Source organism: Polychytrium aggregatum (genome assembly GCF_025602895.1).
Source record: "Polychytrium aggregatum strain JEL109 chromosome Unknown BJ171scaffold_119, whole genome shotgun sequence".
NCBI classification, from domain to species: domain Eukaryota; kingdom Fungi; phylum Chytridiomycota; class Chytridiomycetes; order Polychytriales; genus Polychytrium; species Polychytrium aggregatum.
This window is the reverse complement of record NW_026516321.1, coordinates 113,554-138,588: the sequence shown is the minus strand read 5'-3', so window position 1 is coordinate 138,588 and position 25,035 is coordinate 113,554. Positions and strand designations below refer to the sequence as shown.

The 25,035-nt window shown below is 58.3% G+C and overlaps 6 protein-coding genes across 6 annotated transcripts; 3 read left to right on the top strand and 3 right to left on the bottom strand.

Annotated features, from left to right (window-relative positions):
- Window positions 1-235: 235 nt before the first annotated feature.
- On the bottom strand, window positions 236-2,192 carry BJ171DRAFT_612307 (GTP cyclohydrolase II-domain-containing protein; the record flags this gene model as incomplete). The annotated part of the gene is made up of 4 exons (XM_053115287.1): window positions 236-725; window positions 925-1,030; window positions 1,422-1,921; window positions 2,107-2,192. Coding segments are annotated over 4 exons (1,182 nt in total), but the record flags the coding sequence as incomplete, so codon positions are not given.
- Window positions 2,193-2,635: 443 nt separating this feature from the next.
- Window positions 2,636-6,601, bottom strand: BJ171DRAFT_539141 (uncharacterized protein). The gene is made up of 7 exons (XM_053112914.1): window positions 6,247-6,601; window positions 5,514-5,940; window positions 4,946-5,246; window positions 4,600-4,611; window positions 3,707-4,369; window positions 3,410-3,579; window positions 2,636-3,228 (listed from the first exon to the last, which is right to left on the bottom strand). Exons 1-7 carry the CDS (start codon window positions 6,276-6,278, stop codon window positions 2,833-2,835), a joined length of 2,001 nt encoding a protein of 666 aa, XP_052961829.1. The 5' UTR covers window positions 6,279-6,601; the 3' UTR covers window positions 2,636-2,832.
- A 1,154-nt stretch (window positions 6,602-7,755) lies between these two features.
- Window positions 7,756-11,220, top strand: BJ171DRAFT_539139 (uncharacterized protein). The gene is made up of 10 exons (XM_053112913.1): window positions 7,756-7,971; window positions 8,197-8,366; window positions 8,498-8,667; window positions 8,903-9,139; window positions 9,264-9,357; window positions 9,540-9,574; window positions 9,703-9,960; window positions 10,041-10,146; window positions 10,378-10,649; window positions 10,908-11,220. Exons 2-10 carry the CDS (start codon window positions 8,210-8,212, stop codon window positions 10,953-10,955), a joined length of 1,377 nt encoding a protein of 458 aa, XP_052961828.1. The 5' UTR covers window positions 7,756-7,971; window positions 8,197-8,209; the 3' UTR covers window positions 10,956-11,220.
- A 141-nt stretch (window positions 11,221-11,361) lies between these two features.
- BJ171DRAFT_539138 (uncharacterized protein) lies at window positions 11,362-12,154 on the top strand. Its single transcript, XM_053112912.1, has one exon. It carries the CDS (start codon window positions 11,452-11,454, stop codon window positions 12,112-12,114), a length of 663 nt encoding a protein of 220 aa, XP_052961827.1. The 5' UTR covers window positions 11,362-11,451; the 3' UTR covers window positions 12,115-12,154.
- A 3,826-nt stretch (window positions 12,155-15,980) lies between these two features.
- BJ171DRAFT_539136 (uncharacterized protein) lies at window positions 15,981-19,216 on the bottom strand. Its single transcript, XM_053112911.1, has 9 exons — window positions 18,518-19,216; window positions 18,293-18,401; window positions 17,998-18,108; window positions 17,808-17,887; window positions 17,616-17,701; window positions 17,268-17,393; window positions 16,925-17,171; window positions 16,693-16,800; window positions 15,981-16,594 (listed from the first exon to the last, which is right to left on the bottom strand). The coding sequence occupies exons 1-9, from the start codon at window positions 19,117-19,119 to the stop codon at window positions 16,219-16,221; spliced, it is 1,845 nt and encodes a 614-aa protein (XP_052961826.1). The 5' UTR covers window positions 19,120-19,216; the 3' UTR covers window positions 15,981-16,218.
- Window positions 19,217-23,492: 4,276 nt separating this feature from the next.
- Window positions 23,493-25,001, top strand: BJ171DRAFT_467558 (Anp1-domain-containing protein; the record flags this gene model as incomplete). The annotated part of the gene is made up of 3 exons (XM_053108563.1): window positions 23,493-24,165; window positions 24,321-24,478; window positions 24,765-25,001. 3 exons carry the CDS (start codon window positions 23,493-23,495, stop codon window positions 24,999-25,001), a joined length of 1,068 nt encoding a protein of 355 aa, XP_052961825.1.
- Window positions 25,002-25,035: the final 34 nt, after the last annotated feature.

Genomic DNA, 25,035 nt, shown 5'->3' with positions numbered 1-25,035 from the left:
CGATCCGTAGCAGGGAATGTACAGGCAATGTGCGCTAAGGCATAAGTAGGCGCAGGGATAGGGGGGGGGAAATGACGACGATAATGGGAGGGGCGAGCAAATGGCGATGGATGACGACGGTAATTGTGCTTCTGGTGATATGCGATCTGATGGTGACGGCTGTCGCGGTCGTGGGAGACGGATTTATGAACTTGCAGGTGGCATTAGCAGGAGGGGAGAGTGAGTGGGTCGGAGCTTACGAACTTGCGTGCTCGTTCTCGCTCCGCTCGGTGTGGCGACTGTGCAGCGACTCGGCCGACTGCCGAGCCGAGTTGAAGACGGAAAGCAGATCCTTTGGCACGTCCAACATGTGGTTCATCTTCTCGACCTTGGTGATGATGTATTCGTCCACCTCGGAGACGGCGGGGCTGCGGCTTGCGTCGCGGCTGGGCGAGGCCGAGGGAGGATCGATGTTGGGTCGGAAGGCGCTGCTGACGTTGCTCTGCGAGTGTTTCAGGAAGCCACGCCAGCTCTTGGGCACCATCGGGATGCGGTCGTCGATGTGGATGCCCTGGCTCTCGAGCTGCGAGATCTTGTCGGGGTTGTTGGTGAGGAGACGGAGCGAGGTGATGCTGAGATCCTTGAGGATGGCAGCGGCGATCTCGTAAGACCGGGCATCGACAGGGTGGCCCAGCAGGACGTTGGCCGTCAGGGTGTCGTGTCCTTGATCAATCAGGTTGTATGCCCTGTCGGAGGAAGCGAAAGGTCGATGTCGGCGGGTCAGCCAGAGCGGGTGCTGAGCGAGAGCCCAGAGGCAGGGGCAAGCGGGATACGGAGAAAGATAGAAACGGATGCAGACGGGTGTAGACGACTCAGCAACCAAACGGGAAACAGCCAGATGGCCAAGTAACAGCCAGATGGCCAGGTATAGCCGGACACACTCACTTGAGCTTTTCCTTCAGGCCAATGCCTCTGCCTTCCTGCTTGAGATAGATGATCACGCCCGATCCCTCTTTGTTGATCAGCGACATGGCATCGGCGAGCTGTTCAGCTGGAGACCACCAGCCATTGCCGAGAGAGAATGGGACCCAAGTGCGTCGTGGAGGGAAGATTGGAAGCAAGAAACAGAGAGGGCACGGCGTTGGAACGTGGCGATTGGATTTGTCGTGCCAGAGCCATTAGGACCGCCAACCATGATGCCAACAAAAGTCGATGCGGAGTCATGTAGAGGGATGAGAAATGATGTTTAGATGCCAGAACGGGAGCCACAGGCGAGTCAGATTGCCGAGCTTGCTGTCCATGTGTCGGTTTCTTGGCTCTGGACGGCGAGACCGACCCGACCGACAAAGCGCAGGCAAGCGACGAGCCATCGTCAAGGTTGTGCTGCAACAACCCACGGAACGTCCCGGCGAACATGGAGACCAGAGAGGAACAAACCGTACCGCAGTCGCAGCGAGCCGATCCCAGGGTCTCGCCTGTGAAGCATGCCGAGTGAATGCGCGTGAGGGTTGGAGGATGATCGTGGTGGTGGATGTGGCCGTTGGTGCCGTTGGTGCCGTTGATGCCGTTCAGTGTTGGTTCGGTCAGGCTGGTGGGTGGTCGGAGCAGCGCCTCGCCGGATGCGATCTCCGGCGAGTCTTCGCCAGGATGGACGGCCTCGAGGGAGGTCGAGACAATGTCGTCGCCATAGACGATGGCCAGATGCTCCTCCGAGTCTTGGTTGTTGGAGTAGAGGAAGAGCCAGCAGGTGCCGCGATGGTCAAAGGTGGGAATCCGGGCCTTGACGAGACAGTCGACCTTGACCTGGACGTCGGATCGGGTCGGCATGGTTTGCATCGGGACGGGAGAGCGGGGAGGACGAGTGCGATTGATGGATCTGGGAATATCCAAGCGACAGCAGGTTGGCCAGGACGATGGCCAGGACGATGGCCAGGACGATGGTCAGAGGAGAGCAAAGGTTGCAGAGCGCAATGCGGATACAGCAACGGAGTGAGCGAGTGAGCGATCGGGGCGCCAGACGATCGACAGCAATGGAAGCAGTCGGAAACGATCCTGCGGACGGACAGGTGCCCACAGGATATATTTATACAATTTATACATCCGAGGCGCAGGCGCCGAGACACTCACTTGCGGGGAGGAGAAGGGGGGGGGATCGGGGTGGCAATCGCAGGCCGGCTCGTCGTTGATGAGAAATGCGCAGACCAAACGGATCTGTGACCAGAACGGGGCGTGACCCAAGGACGGGCGTTTTTGCACTTTTTCTTTGGCCCAGAGGCGATTGGGATCCGGCAAATGGCCTGCCAAATCGGGCAGGCGATGAGCCAATGGGATTTGTCAGCCCGTGATTGCCAGCTCCGACAAGGCCAGGGCCGGCTGGGGATGGGTGCGGCGTGTTGGCTTTGCCGATGGCGGGATGGTGGGTGGGATGGCGGGTGGGCTGGCGAGCATTGCCGTCGATGCGAGAGCAGGAGGAGGGGGATTGGAGCGGGATTGGTGAGGAGGGCGATAGGCAGCGACAGGACCGAGTGCAGCAGCAGGAGCAGCAGCAACAGCAGATCCAATGGCCACGGCCCGAGAGGCTTTCAGGTGCCAAAGGCAACATGAACGCAGGCCGAGGCCGGACGAGCACATGCCAGAGCGCAGCAACGGCGCGAAACGGGCGCAGGAACATGCATGTATTCATGTATTCATGTACCAGAAGAGCAGAAAAGCAGCATGCAATCGATTCCAGAACGTGCGACCCGGCTCGCTTTGCACCATGAAATGATTCAGAAGTGGTGTATCCCCTCCCCTCCCCAAAAATAGCAACCTCGGCGATGCAATCACTGCAACGGGAGGACCCGCAGCGGGTCCCTAATATCGCTGGGGACTCGTAGCGCCATCGCTGCCGCAGAGCTCGAGGTAGTCCCGGGGCAGCCACGGTCCAAGGGCCGTCAGCATCGAGTTGGGGCCAGCCGGGTTGTTGGAGGAGCCAAAGTGCTTGAGCATCGTACGCAGATTGGGGGTATTGATGTCGCGGACACGAACCAGCCGGCGCATCTTGGCGTCGATGCAGCACCGATACGTTGCCCTCGACAGCCGCTGGATGGGGCGCACGGACCGCAGCAGCTTGATGTATCGAACAAACGGATGATCGCTGGGCTGGATTTCGTTGCTGTCTTTGGGATCCGTCAGAGCCTTGAGGTCCTCAAGACTTATTTGATGGCTGTAGCTGCTCTCTGGCTCCATTGCCATGTGGATAAAGAGCGTCTGTGGAAGTACGGGTTCGAAGCAGCATCAGGGTCAGCGCAGATCGAAGCTGGGGCACGATAGAGGTGGCGCAGCATGACAGCAACGACCATCGCGCAGCAAAGACAGCAGAATCGGGGTGTGGGGTCGCAAGTCGTGCAGTCTCGCCTTCAACCGCGCTGGATCTCTTGGCGGTACTCACTGTGGTCCAGATGGTGATGAATGGGACTACCGTTCCAATATTAACGGCCTCCAGGGTCGGATCGACAGAGTCGCAGGCCAGGATCAGGCTCTCGATCGACTCGCGATACATTTGACATCGGCGGTAGGTTGGCAGCGAGCCCGCGTCCGCGTACGGGCTGGTCCAGAGTTCTGCGTGACCCAAGGCAGGCGTGAGTAGCTCGGGTGAGTGGCTCGGGATCGACAAGCAGCAGCAACAGCAGATCCAAGAGGCCGGATGCGAGCTCCACGGGATGCATGCGACACGGCCATGGCCTACCTTCGATCATGCGCGGATATTCGACGCACAAAACGGTGCAGTAAAAGGCAATCAACAGACTCAAACTGTCCACAGTTCCGCCAACGTCCTTTGGGGCCGGTAAGCGCAATCGCTGTCTTGCGGCAGCAGCTAGGTCGCGCACCCAGGCGGGCAAGCCGTCGAACCAAAGCCAGAGCTTCTCGGCGCGCGACTCTCTCCATCGGTGGTACTTTTGGATGTAGCCCATCTGCGCGTTGGCGTCTGGACAGAGCTGTGGAGGGCCGTTGTTGTAGATAGAGAGGAACGGAGTGGCTTCGTAGAATATCTCTTGCAAGAACACCAGCTGGTCCATGTGTTCGTATATCGACGGCGGCTCGCTGAGACGACGCTCGCTCGCCGAAGTGACAAGATGTTCAAGCTGACCGAGGCTCGAGCCGTAGCCGTTCCAGTTGACGCTGACATATGGCCCGTAGCAGCTGCTTTTGAGCTTGAGCTCCAGAAGAGTGCAGTGGTAGAAGCTCCGGCGCAGAATCTCGAGCTCCTCTCCGCTGTGAGATGAGGCACCGGGTCGGGAAGACCCAGTGCAATCGGCTTGTGCTGAAGCTGCAGTCTTGCCAAAGTGAATGTGGTGCAGCTGCCAGACGAGCCGGGCCGCGACATCGACGTAGTAGATGGCCTTTCGCCCTGTAGAGCGGGAATTGCGGTATGGATAGTATGAGTGCGATGAGCGCGATGTGTGCGATGTGTGCAATGCGTGATACGGGTAATGCGTGATACGGGTAATGCAAGCAAGCAGAATACACTCGTGATGGAAGGGCCGAGTGGATTTCAAAACGCGGACACAAATCCAAAGCGAAGGACTGGCGCCCAACCGATGCAGATATCCAAACTACGCTGTCGCAGATGAGACTTACGCTGATCCATTACTGTGCACCCCGCGGCATTGGGCAGGTGTGGTGGCGATCCAGTCACGGATTGGACGGACCAGTTCGGTTATTCATGGTTGGATGATGGGTTAGTCACATAGAGGAAGTGGTTAGCCATGGTCTCAGACTCAGTGCGGCGCCACCGGGATTGGAGCCAAGAAGACCGAGCGCAACAAGATGCCTGGCAGATATAGAGACAAATAGCCTCCAGTGCCGGCCGACCGACCGGGACAGAGACCAGTGCGATAGATAACCAAAATGCAAGACAGGGTCGCACTCGCAGTTGATTAGCTCAAGGCGTTGCCATCGCTCTCGCTCCTCTCAAATCACTCACAGTGGGCATGATGAGCCAGAAGGAGAAAGCACTGCAGGAGCGGAAAGCTTGGGCGGTCCAGCTCCTCGAGGGCATAGCGCCGGGCCTTGTCGCTGTAGATGATCTGGAAGCGCTCCCAGAGGCCCTCATGGCGGGGGCCGAAAGGATGGATAAACGCTGTGCGACCCTGCGGGAGTGTGTGGCTGAACCAGATGCCCAGGGACACGATCATGCACTGGAGGTGGTTGGGACAGGCTTCGATGAAGCTGTCGAGCTCCTTGGGGCGGATCAACGCGCAGGGCAGACATCGCGGGGTGACTTGCTTCATACGCAAGGGTGAGGAGCGAGCACAAAGGTCAGTCCAGGGCCGGGTGGCAAGCATCATAGACCGGACAAAGCCGGGCCAGCGACGGCGCCGAGAGAGGGGAGCAGGGTGGTCGAGGACTAGTGGCATCGGTCGCCGGCCATATGTGAGCGTTGGAATGGGCCAACTGTCCACAAACCAAGATCGTGGGACGATTTATGGCACCGGCCACGAAGTGACAACTGCACCCGCCAAAGCCGCGAAAGCAACAAAACCGACGGGTACCTCGAAAAAGTATTGAAAGTAGACCCGCCGGGTCTCGTGAGGGAGATAGAACGGGCTCGAGGGCGATTTCCAGTCGTGCTGGGGGCCGCTTGGAGCCAGGTCGTATGCTTCTCGCGACGGGGGCGTTGAGCCCGAGGCGCTGCGGGCGGGTGGCGGCCTTGGCTCGGGCTGCAAACTGGATCTGCTCTGCAGCGACTCTGCGCCGGCTGGTCTGGGCTGGATAGTCACCAGCGCAGACGACCGGGTCGGCGCCCTATCCGATCGTATCGCCAGCGACCGCTGGCCGGTGTTGGCAACAGGGTTGTGTGCCGAAGCGGAGCCCTCATCGCCAGACAGCGAAATAGGAAGAGGACTGAGGTGCTGGGTCTGCAGCCTCTTGAGCTCCTTTGTCTTGACTCGAATGGCCTTTCTGAGGAGCTGGAGGTATCTGCCAAGGCGATCGATCGAGGGGGCGAGCAGCAAAGTCGTGGTGAGCATGGCTGCTTGTGGGAGCCGACCACAAGAGCGAATCGAAAAGCGGTAGAGAGGGCGTGCCGGAGGACGGGCCAGTGCGGCAGGCAGCGACGACAGATAAGAGCCGAGCTATTCGCGATGCAGGAAGCGGGTCGATGCAGAAGCGGCAAAGGCACGATGGGGCGGATCGTGTCGATCGCCGAGGCGATGGCGAGTGGTAGAGCGATGGGACGGCGAGCAGCAGAACGAGGCGGCGGTGAGCAGCAGAACGAGACCATACTTTTTCATGCTCTTTTCTCGATCGGCGTCCATTGACGGCAGAAAGATCGGGCAAGAGAAGGTCGAGGAGTAGCTGGCGGAAGTAGGATAGACTCCAGACGAAGGAGGGTCGGCTGGAGGAGCGAGCGCCAGGCAGGCTTGAACGGGGAATGGGAGCCGCAGACACTCGGCAACGGATAAAATGTCTGGCACGGCGGGGCGGCGGATGAGGCCGGCAAACGTGGGAGTGATGGCAAGAGATTGGATGGGAGCCGGGGAGAGGCGGGGGGGGACCGGCAACAGCCAGAGGGCCGGAAAGACCTGGAATGGAAGGGAAGGGCGAGTGCTTTGAGGAAAAGCAGAGCCAAGGAAGGCACACGAACCGAGAGACGGATGGATAGATGGATGGGGGAGGGCCGGCAAAACACAAGGGCCAAACCGCGAGGCCTCGGAAGGGCAGCCAACCAGCGGGCGAGAAACGGGAGTCGCACAGGCGGGGCGACAAAGGACGGCCGGGCCAAAGCGCGGCGGTGGCCACGGGCAAGCAGAACAGCCGCAGAGGCAAGGGATGCAGTGTGCCGAGCGGGGTCGCTGTTGGGATGGTGATTGGAAGGCGATTGGAAAGCGATTGGAACGGCGATTGAAACGGCGGTTGAGACGGCGGTTGAGACTGCCCTGTCGGGATGTGTTCGTGAGCGACGTCGCTGCCGAGATGTGTTTGTGATCGGCGTCGGACAGCCCGGCGTGTTTAGCCGCCCTGCGCGGGTCGCTCGACGCATCGGCTGCTGCTGCTGGTGCGGTGCACCTGGTCTCGCTTGTCTCGCTGGTCTCGCTGGCCTCGCTGGTCTCGCCGGTCATCCGGTGCGGTGTGCTGTTTGCTTGGTGCGTCTTGCTGCTGATCCCGTCGAGCCGAAACAGACCTGTGCCCAGCCGAGGGCGACCCGTTGTTCCGCGACTCGCCGGCTGAATAGCGCAGCCCGCCCGCCTTGTCGGCGCCGTGTGGCGCTCACGTTCCAGCAAGCCCTGTCGCGTCGGGCCAGGTCCGAAATTAGCCTGCATTTTTCGGGTGCCCTTGTGGCTTGGCGCTGCGCAGAGCCTGTGTGCGCAGCCACACCCTCTGTGCAGCGGCGGCTGTGTCCCCGGGCGCACAATCGCTGCCGGGTCCGCTTGCGCCACCGCGACTGGCTCCGCCAGCGTCCCACACGCCCCCACCCAATCGCGCTGCCCGATCCGGCTCCGTGCCGTGTCACACCGCCGCCGCTGTGTCGCTGCACACAGACAGTGCCGTGTCACCCCAAATGTGCACAAGGGGGCCGCGCGATTGGGCAACGGCAAAACCCGGCGCGTGTTGGCATTCCACTGCACCTCGCCCCCCATCCTGCCGGCAGAACTGCAGCAGCCACCACCACCAGGCCACCACCAGGCCACCACCAGGCCGCCGCTGTCGTTGGTGCTTCTCCTCTTGCTGGTGCGAGCGCAAGATCGCGATGTGCGGCCAGCAGCGCTGCTATTCGGCCTTCTTCAACCATGGTCTCGCATCCTCTCGCATCCTCTCGCATCCTCTCGCATCCTCTCGCATCCTCTCGTCGCATCCCCTGATTGGCTGGTGCATCCGGCGCTGTCTCGCACCATGTCACGTGCATCACGTGCACCCATTTCCAATCCCAGCGATACACTTCCAGACCCAACCCGAGCGGCCTGATCGATCGCTGACTGCAATCTCGCACCGCCATTATCGTCGCCATCGGTGAGTGCGCATCCCAGATGCCAGTATGCAAACGCCAGCATCCGATGGCCCACTCCATCCAGCTGCCCTGCCCATGCGTCTCCTGCATCTCCGTCCCCGCTGGGGCTCCCGCCTGACCTCCAGCTCGGGCTCGTTGCAATCATGATTTGGCCGACCCTTTCCGCCTGGCGTATCGCTGACTTGCCATCGCATCTGCACACACACCGCTGGATCCGACACCTGCAGTCTACCTTGTGCTATGGCTTCGCGATACCACATATCCTTGTCTGCGCTGGCAGCCAAGCGTCTCAATCTCTTGCCGAGGCCGCGATTTGTAGCCCCGTCGCTCCAACGCCTCTCGGCCGTCGGCGCTCGCTCGTTTTCCTCGTCGATCTCGGTCTTGAACAAAGCAGATGGTAGATCCAGCCTGTCTGCGCAATCCACTGCAGCCGCCACGACGTCCTGCACGACCTATGGTGCATCTGCGTAGCCCAGCCCACTGACAACCGCGGCATCTGCCCTTTCCGCCTCCCTTGCACACACCCAGCCGACAACAAGCCTCGCCCGATTTACTTGGACATGCAGGCCACCTCGCCCATGGATCCGCGTGTGCTCGATGCGATGCTGCCGTATATGACCCTGCAGTTTGGAAACCCCCACTCGAGAACTCACCAGTATGGCTGGGAGTCCGAGGATGCCGTCGAGACTGCCCGCAAGGTACGCCTTATCGGCGAACGATGAGCATCCGCTCGGGTTCGTCGACCCCGGCTCGGACTCGTCGGCCCCAGTTGTGCGACGGATTCTTTTTTTTTTTTCCAATCGACCAATGCAGCCGATCTAATATGTCTATGGTTTATGGGCCCTACGTCGCCTGTCGGTTTCTCGAGATTCGGCTATCTGACTCCAGCCCTATTCTTGCGATCTGCTGCTCCGGTGGCCCGCAACTCCACAGCACGTCGCTACCTTGATCAACGCCGATCCCAAGGAAATCATCTTCACCAGCGGTGCGACGGAATCCAACAACATCAGTATCAAAGGTGTCGCTCGCTTCTACAAATCCAAGAAGAATCACATCATCACCACCCAGACCGAGCACAAGTGCGTGCTCGACTCGTGCCGTGTGCTGCAGGAAGAGGGCTTTGAGGTCACCTATTTGCCCGTCCAAACCAACGGATTGATCGATCTGAATGTAAGTCGGGCACGGTCAAGGTTCGGATGTCAGATGTTGGCTCTGTTGCCCCAGCTGGTTCGTTCGAGGCACTGAATAACCCGCTGCAAACGCTGCCACTGGGCATCTGGCCACCCAATGATAGGCTCTGAAAGAAGCCATCCGTCCCGAGACTGCCCTGGTCTCCATCATGTCCGTGAACAACGAAATCGGTGTTATCCAGCCCATCGCCGAGATTGGTATGTCCTTGACCTGCCAAAGCTGTCTTCCTCCCTCCCCCATCACCTTCACCTTCACCACGCCATGTGCAATCAGACAGACCCATCATCGGCTGTCCTACAGACCCATGCCCCGTATCCGCTTTCAACAGCGCTGTCTCGCTCCAAAACTGACCTGGCTTTTGTCTTTCTGTGTTGTCCAGGCAAAATCTGTCGTGAAAAGAAAGTCTTTTTCCATGTAGGCATCTCATCGGAGCTGCAACGGATCTCCGCTCTCTCCCTCCCTCCCTCACATCAGGCGTGTGTCGCATTGTGTCCCTGGCTTCTGATCTAACTCGATCGTCACATGTCGCTTCATCCCCCAAGACCGATGCCGCCCAGGCGCTTGGAAAGATCCCGATGGATGTGCAGACCATGAACATTGACTTGATGTCGATATCCGGCCACAAACTCTACGGCCCCAAGGGCATCGGTGCCCTCTACGTCCGTCGTCGCCCGCGCGTCCGTATCGAGCCTCTGCAGTCTGGCGGTGGCCAGGAACGTGGTCTGCGCAGCGGAACAGTCCCGACTCCCTTGGTGGTGGGCCTTGGCGAAGCCTGTCGGGTTGCCAAAGAAGAGATGGCGGTAAGTAGCCCGAGACGCAAGCAGCAGCCATTCGCCTGCGCACTGACTGAGGGTATCGCTGGACATCCTCCCTTATCTAGTATGACTCGAAGCACATCGCAAAGTTGTCCGAGAAGCTTGTCAGCGGCATCACGAAGAACGTTCAGCACGTTGTTCGCAACGGCGACCCCGTTCAGTCGTATCCAGGTATGCATCCGCACTCTGCTTGTCCCCCTCCAGACTAATTATGTGGCTGCCATATGGGACGTCGTCCGAAGGGCCATTGGAATCCTCCAAGCGACGAATCCGTGGTGGCTCTTGGGGTAGAGCAACAATCGATGGACAGCTACCGTTGTGCTTTGACATACCTTGCTGCACTCACTCGCTGCACCCACTCACTCCCATGTCGCTTTGACACCTATCTACTGCTCTGGACAGGCTGCGTCAATCTCTCCTTCGCATACGTCGAGGGCGAGTCCCTGTTGATGGCTCTGAAGGAAATCGCTCTCTCCTCGGGCAGCGCCTGCACGTCCGCGTCATTGGAGCCCTCGTATGTGCTGCGGGCCCTTGGTGCTGAAGAGGATATGGCCCATTCGTCCATCCGTTTCGGCATCGGCCGCTTCACTACTGAGGAAGAAGTGGACTACACCATCGACCGTGTCACCCAGCACGTTGACAAGCTCCGCGAAATGAGCCCTCTTTGGGAAATGGTGCGTGAGCATGCGCTGACGTTGAGATATTATGGGCCGAAATGAGTGGCGCCTTGCGTCTTGGGTGTGGGACAGCATTGGGAGAGGCTCGAACTGGCCGCATCCGCCCCACAGCCATCTACGTATCGGAGTCTTGCGGGTGTGGGATGTCTTGAGTTGCCATGATTGTCAGGTATTGTCCAAGTCCCGTCACACTCACACATGCTTCTGTCGATCTCGCTCCACTCTCCCACCCCCACTATCCCAAACAAAAAATAGGTTCAGGAAGGTATTGACATCAAATCCATCCAGTGGGCTCAACATTAAAACCGGTCGCTCGATAAGTCGGTGCTCACCGGCACCGAGATGCGAGTAAAAGGATCTGATATCCAGCTGGAAACACACATTCGAAGTTGCAGGAGAGGCAAGATCAAGTATGACACCATTTTGTGGTCTGAGCAGACCCGGTGGGGCATGCAATTATGCTTTCCTTCTTCAAGCCCTGCGGCTGTCCTGCGGCTGCCCTTGAGAGGCAATTGCCTGCCTCCGCAAGTTTGGCTCGGATGTAAATACAGGCAGTGCTCAACCGAAACAACATGGCCCTTGCCACGCTCCGTCTCTGATTCTGGAGAGCCTCGTCTTTCCGCAGCATCATCAGTGCGGGGCATTAGCGACGACGGCCAGGCGGTGATGCTCATGTGTTGCGACCCATGCCGTTGTGTTTGTAGCGAGTGCTATTGCTGGCAGCCGAGTCCGTTCTCTCAAGAGGTACATCGTAAGGGCTTGACATTGCCCATGTGTCCTGAGATCTGCCGCGCTTTCCATGCTCGCTCTACCTTTCTACGCTCTGATTGTCTATCGGTCGCTGTCGGCGAAACATTGGGTGTTTCGCCTTCCTGCTCATGAAGCCTCTAGGGCCCTCCGTCCCCTCAATGTCTATGCTATTTCTATGCTATGCACTGCTCGGTCTCGGTTGATAGCCTGTAACGGCCTTGCCTCATCGGATTTGAGTGATGTCGATCGTCCACCTCTCACTTTTCCCCTACCCAAAAGGGGTGGTGAGATATTCACAACAGCGAACGCGAGCTCCGTGGCCTATTCGCTTGACTTGGGTCTTCCACGCTCTGCTGACTCCAGGACAGCATCTCGTGCCTCAGACCCGCACAAGTCAGAGGTTGGAGATGCGTGCTCACGGCGAGAGCACGATCCCGAGCGCGTGCTCGATCCTCTGGAGCCTGACGACGCAGATTGCCTCGAGCGCGATCTCGAGCTCCTGGGTTGGTTTCGATGGCGCGGCTCGGATCCGATTGCGACACTGGCGAGCATATCGAAGGCCCAAAGGGATTCGTCAGAGTGTTTGGAAGAGTCGCTGGTCCTGCAACGAGAAGCCTCGAGTGCAGGAATATGTGCCGAGCCATTATTTGTATATACGTGGGCTTGTGAATGCGACGGTAGATATGAATCTGACCGCAGATGTGGATCTTGATGCGGATGTGGATATGGGATCGAGGGCGCGTGAGTGGCTGATTTCGGATCCTTGTGCAAGTGGAGATGCTGAGGCGGGTGCGAGTGCCATGACGAACGTGGCGGTGGACAAGCAGCAAGATTGTGAATGTGATTGCGATGGCCGACGGAAGCCGGCCCATCCGAGCGCCGAGATGGGCGCATTGTATCGAAAGGGGCTCCGCGCTCGACGGGGTTGCTGTGAGCATCGCGGTGTGTCCCTTCGACGCCTGGAGAGGCACTTGCAGAGCGGCGGCCTGCACCCATCAAGCACCGATACGAAAAGTGCTTGTCCTCAGAGACATACCCCGGGCCGGGGCTTTGGTCTATCGGGATTGCTGATGTCGGGGTATGTGGCAGTGTGTGTATATGTGAATATGCGTGGGAATGTGTATCGGGACGGGGACGGTGCTGTGTGCGCTGGCCCGGTTGCTGATGCCGAGCACTTGGTGCGCACATGTGAGCATGTCGACTGGGGCTGTGAGACGCATGGTTGTGCTTGAACCCACTTTGCGGACTTGAGCTCGGGGGCACATAGCATTCGCGATAGTTGGTACGGCTGTGCTGGTGATGTTGCTCGTGTCTCGCTGGAGGCTGAGGGCGGTAACAAAGACAGTGATGTTGGGTTGGTTGTGGACCACAATCGACTCGGTTGGATGCCTGTGGGCTGCAGCATGCATCTTCGCACATCCATGACTCGGTAGCACTGCTAGATTCCCGTTCGAGGCTTGAGTTGCGATACTCCGAAGGCTCCCTGGATTGCTGCGAGGGACGAGTTGAAGGATTTGGACATTCGGGATGTCGATGCTGCTGCTGCTGCTGCTGCTGCTGCTGCTGCTGCTGCTGCTGCTGCTCCTGGTGGTGCGAGCGGCGACGCTCCAGGACTGCCTTGTCTTTGGGCCTGTATGGCTGGAAACGGTGGTGTTTGCGAGCCGAAAGCCAGACATGGCTATGGTGCTGATGATGGCAGGAGTACTCTGTGATTTTCGGCATGCAACACAGACAGCCCATCGGAACAGAGTCTCTGCTGCGGCCGTACTCGTCGTTGACTCTTGCTGGATATCGTTGACGAACCATGCTCATTTGATCACGCAGGTGGTGCTCTTGGTCGGAATCGTCGCCGGATCTCGGATCGGTGTCGCCCGGCTTGCGAGCTTGTTCCGGGCGGATATACAGAGATTGCATCTTGGCTGATGATGCGATATTGCTGGCAGACGTGTAGTGTGGTCGTCTGGGGACATGAGTCTTGGCCGCACACTCAGACTCGGCCATAGGGCTGTCGCTATCCATGGTGTGTGTCCTGCTGTCGCTGGTGTGTGTCCTGCTGTTGCTGGTCTGGTCCGCCATGACAGTGTTGCTGCGGCGCCCCGTTGCGCATACGAAGGATTCGGGGGATCGACAAATGGGTTGACTGCTGAGAGTGGAGGAACCGGTCTTGTCGCAATCGCCTTCACTTTTAACCCCAAGTGCTGTTCGTGCGATAGGCGTCGGCGAACGATGCGGCGTGGGCCCGACCGAGCTGGCTTCAGCACGCATCGTCGCGATTGAGCCGTCAACGGCTTTCGTGATCTGCAGGGGAGTCAGAGAGCGGCAACTTGCGATGGATGGCGACGAGGGGCTCGCCGAGGAGCGTTGGATGCCTGTTCCCTTGATAGTATAAACAGAAATAGTACGCTTAGATTGGTCGAGGCGGGACGGATGGAGCCTGGGCCGGGATAGAGTCCTGATGGGCTCATCCGAACTGCTGCGGGAGTCTGGTGGCGGACGGTGGGCATTCGGGCCTGGTAAGCATTGCGGCAAGAGATGCAACTCTGGTAAGTCTCAGCCATGCCGCCGGCTCATGTTCAATGCCCCGATACCGCCGAGATTTGCAGCTCGCCTGGCTTGCTCGGTCGTTTGTGCTGCCAGCAATCACATCGTACCTTCAGTGGTCGCCGGACTCTCGAGCCGGAATGCTGAAAACAAGTGTACTTTCTGACCGTGTATGAACGGGAGACGAGCAAGTTGATGAGTGGTCATTGTCAGCCAAGAACACAGCCCGCAACTCTCGCGAATGAAGCGCCAAACCCTGATCTGCACATCTGTCTCGGATGAATTCAGCGACTATCGCCCTGGCAAAATTCGGTCGCAGAGATTTACCTTCGAGCTCTTCTCTGACTCTTCAACCAGCGGTGCGGCTCTCTTCCTTCGATATTCGATTCGGATACCTCCAATCTTTTGGGTCGGTGGCAGGCTCGATGGTGAGCTAAAGGCGGCTCCCACGGCCTCGGCACTTGGGGCAACAGGCAGAGGAGCCTCCTTGCACGGATTTTCGGGTGGCTCAAGCAATTGTGGGGGCGATGAGGGCCTCAATCGAGCCAATCCAGGTTTGAGAGTCGTCTTGGTGATCGTGGGGCCACGCAGCGATGCCATGGACTCAGGAACGATTCCTGAATGCTGCTGGAATGGATTCGCGCGGAGGCACTTTCCTGGCTCGGGCTCGGTCGTGAGCGGCTTGTGCGGACCGAGCGGACATTCGTGCAGTGTCGGCAGCGCAGGAGGCGACGAAGGCGGAGGAGAAGACACCTGCTCTATCGCCCCAGGAATTCCCGAGATGCCAGCATCCGCGCCAGCGGGCGAGCTCGATCTTGATGGCCGAGGCGACGGGAGCCGAGACAGAACCGCGCGCGGCGAAGTGGTTTCCGCGAGAGTCTGGCCGGTCGCAACAGCTGACTGGGGCAGACCTAAATTGCCAGCAGATGCAGCTCCGGCGAGCGATACCTGGGGCGACTGTGGCCGGCAGTCAGACATGGAGCACGACATGGCAGCAGCAGCAACAGCAGTAGCAACAGCAGCAGTAGCAATAGCAACACCGCCGGGGCCGACGCTGGAGGGCGAGAGCGACGGCGATGGCGATGGCCGATGCAGGTCTGCGGACGCGTCGCGACTCTTTGGCTCCACATTGGCGTGGGATTCGGCCAGGGTCCAAGGACCAATGCCGCGGGTGGGGGCAAGCATGAGGGCAAATACGGTGGCTCCAAGGGCCAAAGAACAGAGGCGGCTGGCGGAGGTGCGAGAGGGCGAAACGGGCGAAACGGGCGAAACGGGCGACAGGGGTTGGGCAGCAGGCTCGAGGCAGAGGCTGGCACAAGGAGGAAAACTGCGATGGAACCGCAGCGCCGACCCCGATGTGCTGCCAGGGAGAGGCGGGCCGCTTGATTTCTCGCGGAGAAGGTGTCGGCCGCCGGCCGTACAGACGAGACTACATCCCAGTACAGAGCGGCAGGGTTGCGCTCAGAGGGCGCAAGTGAGCGGGGTGTTCGAGAGGGCCAGAATCAGGAAACGGCGGGGGATTGGCGCGGGCAGCCAGCACGGCCGACAGCGAGCCCGAGCGAGCAGAAAGTGGTCATTCGACGGCTGCTGAGGCAATTGACTTTCTCACACCCCACCATCTGCCCAAAGGCGGGCCGGGCCACTTGGAGCGCAGACTGGCGCGCAGATCTCAGCGCTTGTTTTGGCAGACTTGATCCAAAGCGACTGGCGGGATCGAGCCGCTGTCTGTAACAGACGAGTGTGTTCATCCGCGATGTTTCCAACGAGCGGCTCGACGCATGGATGTCTACTCTAACCACCGTTCATCTCGATGGGGAGAAGCAGGCAAACTCAGCGGCCGATGCGGATGCCAGAGTCGAGTCAGTATCGATCCGACAGCGCTGCGGGAAACGCTACCGCTCGGGCCGCAAGTGCAAGGCGGTTGGCGATCGGCAAGATGGCGGGAGGAGCGAGCGGCAGCAGTGAGCGGCAGCAGTGAGCGGGAAGTCCAAGTGCCTTGAAGAAGACATGCTTGTCTGATTTGATCGCAGAGCAACTCCGCACACAGCGCCATAAGACATTCCGCTTCGTGGCCGGTTGGTCCTGGTTGCAAGGACATCGACTCTCATCCATCATAATGCCCAGACCCACTCGCTCGATTCCCACGACGCAGTATAGCCGTGTTGCGTTGTTGCGTTGTTGCGATAGCAAACGCGACCTGTCTCGGACAGCGTACGCATCATCTCAGTATGGATTATATACCAGTCGCAGAGGCGCCAGTCCGCATTCCTGGGCATTATAGCCCGAGCTTGGCTTTCTTATCCGCACCACCGCTTGCATCTGTCGTGGGCGCATCGATAGTGTGCTTCTTAGCAGCCCCATCCGACGCTTGCTCAGCGGCATCCGACCGCTTCGGGGGCCAGTCCAGATGGATCCGAGTTACGTCAAGCTGTTGGCACACAGCAGCAGAGACTCCAAGCAGGGTGGCTACACATGGCGTCGTTCGTCCGTCGTCGCCGCTGATAAACTCCTTGACGTATGTGCCCGCGCTTGTCTTCATGTTCGCTCGAAATTTGGTGACCTCTTGAGCGTCAACGCTGTCCGTGCCACTGGGATCAAGGAATTCGACGCTCAGGTGCTCGACGCACTTGTTTCGAACCAGATCGGCGCGACTGCACGGTTGGAAGAACTCTGGATCGTCAGCATCGACGACGAGCTGCAGAGCTCGTCTTGCCAGCACAGATGACGCTTCGTCCCGCACCCAGCTTACCGCGGAACGCGAGTTGGGTTGCGTTGTTGGACCTCGATGTTGCTCTTGTCATGGAGTTTATCGAGAATGGCTTGCTTTGTGACGGGCTCGGCAAGCTCTACAATGCAGCTGGATGTACCACAGACATGGACGGAGGCATTCAAGAGTGATGAGAAAGCCATGGTGGCGATGGCATTTGAAGCTTGATGGTCCAAGCTGCATCTAACAGCTCGACAACCCATGTGTGCAGTACCTGTACGACTTGCTTTTGGTGTCCACCGAGTCTTTCATGATGTTGGTGGAGTCCTTGGAGACCACCTGCAAGTCGCGAACCGAGACTTTGCCCACGGAGCTTTGGTTGATACTCTCCTCAAGCGCGACCATCTGAGCACATGTCGGCACCAGCACTCGAGGGTTGATGAGCTCAAAGTAGAACGGACGGCCATCGCCGAGCATACGAACATCTGCATCTTCGCGACCCGATGATGCAAACCGGTGGGCTACAGGGTGCAGGGTTTGGACCAATATCAGTACAAGAGGGAGCGACAGAGTGTTGGCTGGACAACGGCAGGTCAGTCAGTCGTGGTGGCGCTTACTCGCATTGTTGAAGAGCTTTTTAAGATGCACCGCAATCAGCTCCTCCACAGAGTCCTCTGTTTTCTTCCTGCCATCCACAATCCACGGAGAATGGCTGATGTTGCGCTGGAGCTTACAATATCGCCCTGGTGGGGATATGTCGATTCAGTCGCATCCGAAAACAAGTGACGTTGGCTCGGTCCTTTCACGGCATTCGCACAATGTTTCAAACCAGGCAGCGTCGAGAACTGACATGGAAGACAAAAACATCCCTCCGTATCCACGATGGCATGCCATCCCAGTCGATCCGGTTCACTTAGCACAGAAGCTGTATCGTGGCAGATGTGGCCAGGCAGCTATCGACGTACCGGCGACGAAGATGGGCGCATGGGTCAGCCTTGGCTCGTCGTAGACAGTGTCTTGGCTGACAAGACGAGGAGGACAGTGATCGTGGCTACGGGGGCGTGAACAGATATGGTTAGAAGTGTAGCAGGAGCAGAGCGCATTCGCAACAGGATTGTGGTGGCAGTCACAGCCGGCGCCTATGCCATGGTGCTTGCCTGACATAGTGGTCCAGTCCGAGCAAACTGGCAGAGTTGGCAACCTTCTCCTGGGACAGGCCCTCGACGATCTCTTGGCCCTGGAACAGATAGCCATGGCTTTAGCAATGCAAACGAGTACGGCCAGAGACATTGGTGGACCGCGACCATAGCTCTCTAGTTTTGAATATGGATCAGCCTCTCGTCGTACCTTGGCTCTCCTGATCTTCACTTTGAAATTGGCTTCAGGAACTTTGGTCAGCCACATGTACTCCTTCTCGATCTCTCGGTTGCTGAACTGGACCTCCAGCATAAACGGACTCTGCAGAGTGCGGGTTGGAGGCCAAATCAGCATTACGCGACGCAGCCGCACAAATGCATTGAATAGGATTCAAGCGCCGTCGCCTTCTCATGAGCAGACGTTGGTACCGGCGGATTCACTGTTGCCTCGAGGTGATCTCGCAGCAAATGGCCCCGTCACTGCTGGACATGGGCCATATTCTTACATTTGGCTCAAACCTCAATCCAGTTGAGCGCTTGACTGCGTCGACAAGAAAGCTCTTGGCCAGGTCCTTGACCGAGAACGACGTGGGCTTGATGAGTTCCGGGGAATCACTGCCCAGCACAAGTCCAAAAGGGACGGTGAGACTCAAACATAGCATGCCACAAGGCCGCACCGCTCTGGCCTGTTCTGCTGATCTAATGCCCGGGGAGCAATGCGCTCTGCTTACCGGCTGTGGGAGGCATGGAGGGACGCAATCAATAGATCAATACATCTGTGCCGGAGGCTCAGGGCAACGGGAACCTTGAGGGAGGTGGTGAATGTCGTCGCGCCTTGGTACGAGGAGCCCGGGCTATCAGCAGTGTCGATGCCCGTCATCTCGCCAGCCTTGGATTTGGCGAGGGCGTCATAGTCCAGATGGAGGATATCGAAGCAGACGGAGCATCTGCCGCCTGCGTTGAAGATGGCCTTGGCTACTTCAGGCTTGCCGCTGGAAGCTGCAGGCGCCGAGCCCCCGTCCTTTGCAGCGGCTGTCGGCCCAGAGCGGCTCTGGGATGAGTAGTCGCCAGCCACGATGCGATCGGAGGGCTGGACGAGGGTTCGATGAGATCGATATCGCTGAACGTCTCGAACATCGAAATACCGCAGGATGCAGTACGGACAGCAGTTGGCTGAAGCAAGCACGTCGACAATGGCATCGGCATAATCGGCTGTGGCCTGGGTGCTGGGCGAGTTGGAGATGGACTTGAGCGCCGAAGCAGGGACGCAGCTGAGACGGAACTCGTGCGGCGAGACTGCAGCGAGCGATCCTCGGTGATCTTTGGCGAGCATTGTCGCAGCGACAGCCAGGCAACGGCGGTGAGACGAAAGCTGGGGAGAAGCAGCCAAGCGGACAGATCGCGAGGCGAGGGCAGCGGCGATCGGGGACTTGGTCCAGGACGGCATTCTGGCAGAGGAAAAAAAAAAAATCAAGCACGACAAACAGGGAAGTTGCCGACAAGTCAGACAACAGCAGACGATCTGTGGATGGCAAGCACACCAACGACATGACTGTCTGCTTCCGGTAGTTGGGGTGCCCCCATCGATCGGCCGGCCTCCAGGTGCGGCCGAGATACACCCCTCCACACCGATCTTCCCATTGCGCCAACCAATGCTACACTTTATTCAGAAAAAAACGGGACAACATAGCCGTTTCCATGAACATGTAGTATGTGCTGTGCTTGCGTCAAGCAAAGCCACAAGAAATAAAACAGATCACTTTGGCAGCCTCCGAGTGAAGACCACCGGTCGCTCTCCGGTCTCCACAATCGACCTGCATACTGTGATCATGTTGCGCGCCGCATTGACGTCGCGATTCCACACTGTCCGGCAGCTGGGATTCTTGCAGCTCCTGACAAAGTGGGAATTCGCAACACTGGGCGCATCGAGTCCTTCCAACCGAACTGGCTCCAGGCACTTGGAGCACACTTGCGAGGTGTTGAACTCGTTCGTCGAGGCCACCTTGACGCTTCCATGAGGGTGATTGGGACGGCGCCGGTGGTGCTCGAATTGCTCAAAGTACCGAGCAAACCGCTGCCTCCGAGGGCTGGATGCATAGCCCTTGCCTTGTCGCCATGACGCATTGCCAAAGGCGATCACCACATCGGTCCGTATCGGGGCGTGCTTCAGGACGGCCTTGCACATCCTGTCGACGGCCACTTGGCGCCTCTTGTGGCCCGTGAAGCGATGGTGACGGGCCTTCTTGCCAAGGTGGAAGTCGAGCTGCACCCGAAGCTCCGGTCGCAGGACATGGGTGAGATGGACCTTGAAGGCCTCCGAGGACGACACCTTGGGCGAGGGGATGGTCGACATCCAGGTCTCGATGCTGAGTCGATACTTCATGATATTGTGCCACTTGGTGTTGGACGTATGGCCACACATGTGCTGGTAGTGGCCATTGGAGAATGAGACCACCTCGTCTTGGTGGCCCGGTGCTTGGATGACCGCCGTGAAGATGGAGCCGACTCCAGGATCGATGCCAATCCAAGTGGTGCGATCGGGGTCTGGGTCGCCGATGTGGGCCTGGATGCGCTGTTCGGCAGTCGGAGGAGGCTCGATGGTCTCGGTGCGATCGGTTCGAGGCACAAACTTGACGAGACCGATGGTGCATCCAATGCCATCGGTGCTGATCTCGTAGTTGAAGAGCTTCTTGTTCACGTCCCGCTCTTGGAAGAGGGAACTACGCAGCTTGAAGCAACTGCGCCAGAGTCGATCCTGGTTGTTGACACCGTCATCACCTTCTTCCTTGAGCATGTCCCAGGTGAGGTCAAGGCGCTTCTTTGGACCAAGGAGTTCCCAGAGAGTGACGGTGTCGATCTTGACATACTTGGCCGTGGCAGTGCACAGAGGAACTATCGTGCACACGGCCGGAGGAGTGTCCAGAGCGAGCTGCTTGAGTGCCCAGTTGATCCTGGATGCCAGCTTGTTGATCTTGGACTTGGTGGTGCCGAGCTCAGACTTGGCCGTGGTGAACCTCTTGTCGTCGGAGGGAATGCCTTGGGCAGTGAGCTCGTCCAGCTTGGCCTGGCGCTGCAGCTCGGTGACTCGGAGAGCGGGCATGTCACAGTCGATCCACTTGTGGACATTGTCGACCATCTTGTCTCGGGCGAGGATTCTCACATGGTGTGAGAGGCGATGGAGGGCCCGGAAGCGGTCCTGGTCGCTGCTGTACCGAAACTCGTCCAGGATGTGACCAAAGTCTGGATAGAGGAACTCGATATCGGCCTTGGGTGGAGTCTGCCCTGGTTTCTCGAAGAGCTCGAGACAGGCCTCGATGGCTTCGTGCTTATGCTTGTTGGCTGGGAAGACGGCAGCACAGAAGCGGCGAAGGAGTCGCCAGTAGGCCAGGTCGAGGTGGGTGGTGCAGTTGGTAGCATAGGCATTGACAGCCAGTGTGAGAAGCTGACTGTGAGCGCCATCAGGCAGACGAGGGGCCGGAGGCAGGTCTGCGTGCCGAGTGGTCTGGTAGTCGCGAAAGGAAGCGACCAGATGCTCGTTGTATTTCTCATTGTCCCCGGTCGGGGAGAGGGCACCGGCCTCGACAATCCTGAAGCATTGACGGATGAAAGCAGGGGTGGACTTGGAGATGACGGGGACGGGAAGATCCTGCTCGATGCACCGGAGGATGTGCAGGTTGAGCAGCCTGGATGCCTCGAACTGGATCTGGGTCATGACCTCGACGGTGGCCTGGATCTTGTCGCGGAGAGCGGGATTGAGACAACAGCCATCCATCGTCTGCTTGAAGCAGCTGTATTGAGGGGCGGATGACCTTCCATCCACGAGTGGGACGACAGAACTCTTGAGGGGCCGGTATTTGGGACATTTGCTAGTGTTGCTTCGCTCGTGGTCGGTACCGTCGCACTGGCGACATCGCTTGCCGGTACTCGAGGAAGTAGATGGACCAGGCTCGGTGGGATCGACATCCATTGGATCTGCAGAAGCAGTGGTGGTGAGCGACGGAGCAACAGACGACCAAGCATGTGTGGGGTCAGAATACGAACCAGAGACAGGCTCCGACTGTGACTTGGCTTTCTTGGGCCTGGGTGGCCGAGGCTGGCCATCACCGGTACCCTTACGCTTCGGAGGCATGGGGGCAGAGGATGCTGGATGCCTGCCAGTGGTACTGGTCAGAGCAGAGACTTTTTTTTATCGTACAATAGCGCGATGATCAGATCAAGGCGAGGTGAGGGAAGAAAGCAGCAGGACGAAGGTGTGGCATTTATACCCGAGAGCAGGAACCCGTCTGCGCGGGCTGGTTGGGGAAGTGACCCTGTTCAAAAATCGCCGAGAGGTTCAAGCCAGGGATGTGAACGCGAAAACGGCGGCTTGATTGGAGGGAACTCAACCCCAGAAGCGCATCGCTCGCTCAATCAGCCGTGGGAAGACATCTGGAAGCACCCTCCGAACGGCAGACTCAAACAGGGTCACCATCCCGACTCTGAACCCCTCGGACGCATTCAGCGCTGCTGCCTTCCTGTATTGACGCTTCACAATCCCAAAGAAGTTCTCGATGGGATTGAAGTCGGGCGAGGCAGGTGGGTGAAGATCACTGACCATCCTCGGCGCTCGATGCAGTCCAGGACAGCCATTGTCTTGTGCATGCTGACATTGTCCATCACAATCACAGAGTCGTCTGGGAAGGTCGCTCGCTCAAAGAACTCGACCATCGAGTGTGTCTTGAATGATGTGGGGATGTACATGCGATGCAGCACACCAGAGTGGTTGATGGCAAATGCAGCCGAGACAGACTTGTGTTTCATGTGATTGCGCTGGCGAAGCGGAGCACCCTTCGGTGAGTATCCGTAGAGAGGAAAAATGGATCTCCTGATCCCTGTCTCGTCGACAAAAACGAGCCGTCGTGGGTCGATGGAGCGGACCTGGTCCCTGAACTGTGCCACTCGCTCATCCAGTCGCTTGGACTTGTAGAGGTGTGTTGCCCTCTTGTGTGAGAGACCTGCTCGGTGGATGGCAGTGTGGCAGAGTGAGAGTGATACTTTCCTCTGGAGGATGGACTCGAGCTTGCATCGCAACACAGGACCAGTCTGGAACGGGTCCTGTTCAATCAGGGTGCGAATGACTGGACATGCCTGCTCGAAGAAAGTGGATCTGCGAGCTGGGACCCGGGATGGGTCATCCAGCTTGCATCCTCGGTGCCATCGATGGATGGTGCTCTTGGATACACTGAATATGGAGGCGACCTTACGCAGGCTATGGATGAGGGCGTAGCATCGCAATGCGGCGGTGCGAAAGTCGGATGTGTGGCGAATGGTCATGGCCAGCGCGCGATAACATTGGGTAACAAAATATTCGATGAATGGTCAAAAACACGGGTGTCCCGTTTTTTATTGGATTGCCTGTAAAAGACAGGGGAGTGTGGTCTCAAGCCGCGCCCGAATCATAGTCGCTTATGGACCATCACAATGATGGCGAAGTGGGAATCTTCCAGCTTCGCGCACATCTTGATCGAGGTCCCGATGTTTTCTATCTTGCCCGTGCCCGTCGCCTTGATGCCTTGGTATCTATACCTCGGCGTCTGCGCCTGGCCGGCATCTACTCGACTCTCTCCACCTGCCATCGCTTTCAGAATGATTCCTGCAATCATCACCAAGCGGTCTTTGACCAAAATCCTTGCTGCCATTGCCACCATGGTCGTCTTGGTCCTCTTCATGAGAGACCCGCAACTGTCAACTCAAAATGGCCGATTCTCCAAGCTCTCCACAGAGTCGCACCCACTTCCATCTCCGGCTCTTCCGGTCGATCCGTATATCACCACCAGGTCCACTGGCACCCACAATTACATCCATCTGCAGCGCCAGAGCCCCGTGAACAACTCCTCCCTGAACCCTTACCGCGACGGAGACCTCGACAAGAACATTCTCATCCTCTCAAACTTCCACAACAGCCACTCGTTCGGAAAGAACCGTACCTTCACATCCTATCTCCAGACTATCGAGTCCATTGACTATCCGCGACATCTGCTCAGCCTGGGATTCCTCATCTCCGATTACGAGGACTATGAGGCCTTCATTCCCGAGTTTGAGCAGTTTGTCCGCCGACACAACCTCGCTGCTGCCTCGCTCATCCTGTACATCAGGGAGGAACCGTTCTCCCGCAAAGACAGACACAGACCGGACATTCAAAAGTCTCGACGCAGCTTCCTGGCCCAACTGCGAAACAGACTGCTCATGTCGACTCTCCGCGATGAAGACGGGGTCCTGTGGATCGACTCGGACATTATCGAGATCCAGTCCGATGCCCTCAAGCAGTTTGTGCGGTCGGGTCTCGACATCATCACGCCCTTCTGCCGATTTGGCACCGATGGCATGAGCAACTTTGATGGTGAGTGCTTCTGCTTGTGTCAGTTGGGTGAGGCCGCATGCAAGTCTGGGAATGCTCTCAGGCCACCAAGGTGCTTCCCGCTACTGAAGTGTCCCTGGTTCTGACTCGACGCTGTTAACGCTGCCCTCTGTCTTCTCCACAATCTGTCGATGCAGCGAATGCGTGGGTGGGAAAGCGCACCCGACCCAACGAGCAGCAGTGGAAAGACATCAAGGACGGCCGGAAGACCGACTTTGTTCCCATGCATGATGGATCGGAGTTCGTCAGCGACTGGATCAACAAGGAAGATCGAGTTGCAGAGCTCGACTCTGTGGTGGGTGTCCTTGTGGTTGCATTGTCGAATCGTGGATTGTTCTCAGCACTTTATCGTCGCTGTGTTTTGACTGGATGCTCTTCCACAACCACAACGGCCTCCGATCTCTGATACTCGAGCAAATGACAACACCGTCTCCCACTGGCATCGCTCGCGGGTCTCGACACTTTGAGCTGACATGATTCTCCACACTCCACACTCCACACTCCACACTCCACACTCCACACTCCACACTCCACACTCCACACTCCACACTCTGGGATCCATGCACTCCCCATCTCTCAAGGGCGGGACAGTGCTCTATGTCCGCGCAGACGTGCACCGCAACGGCGTCAACTTTCCCCCGTTCTATCTGATCGGATCAGACTGGGACGCCAAGTATGGCGGCTATGACGGCATCGAGACCGAGGGACTGTGCTATATCGCCCGGACGATCGGATATCGGTGCTGGGCCATGCCACACATCACCGTGTCCCACACCGCACAACAGGAGAACCCCAAACCCAAGGGCAATGCCGAGTGAATCCGAGTCACGCGAGTAGTGGAGCTTTCCGCAG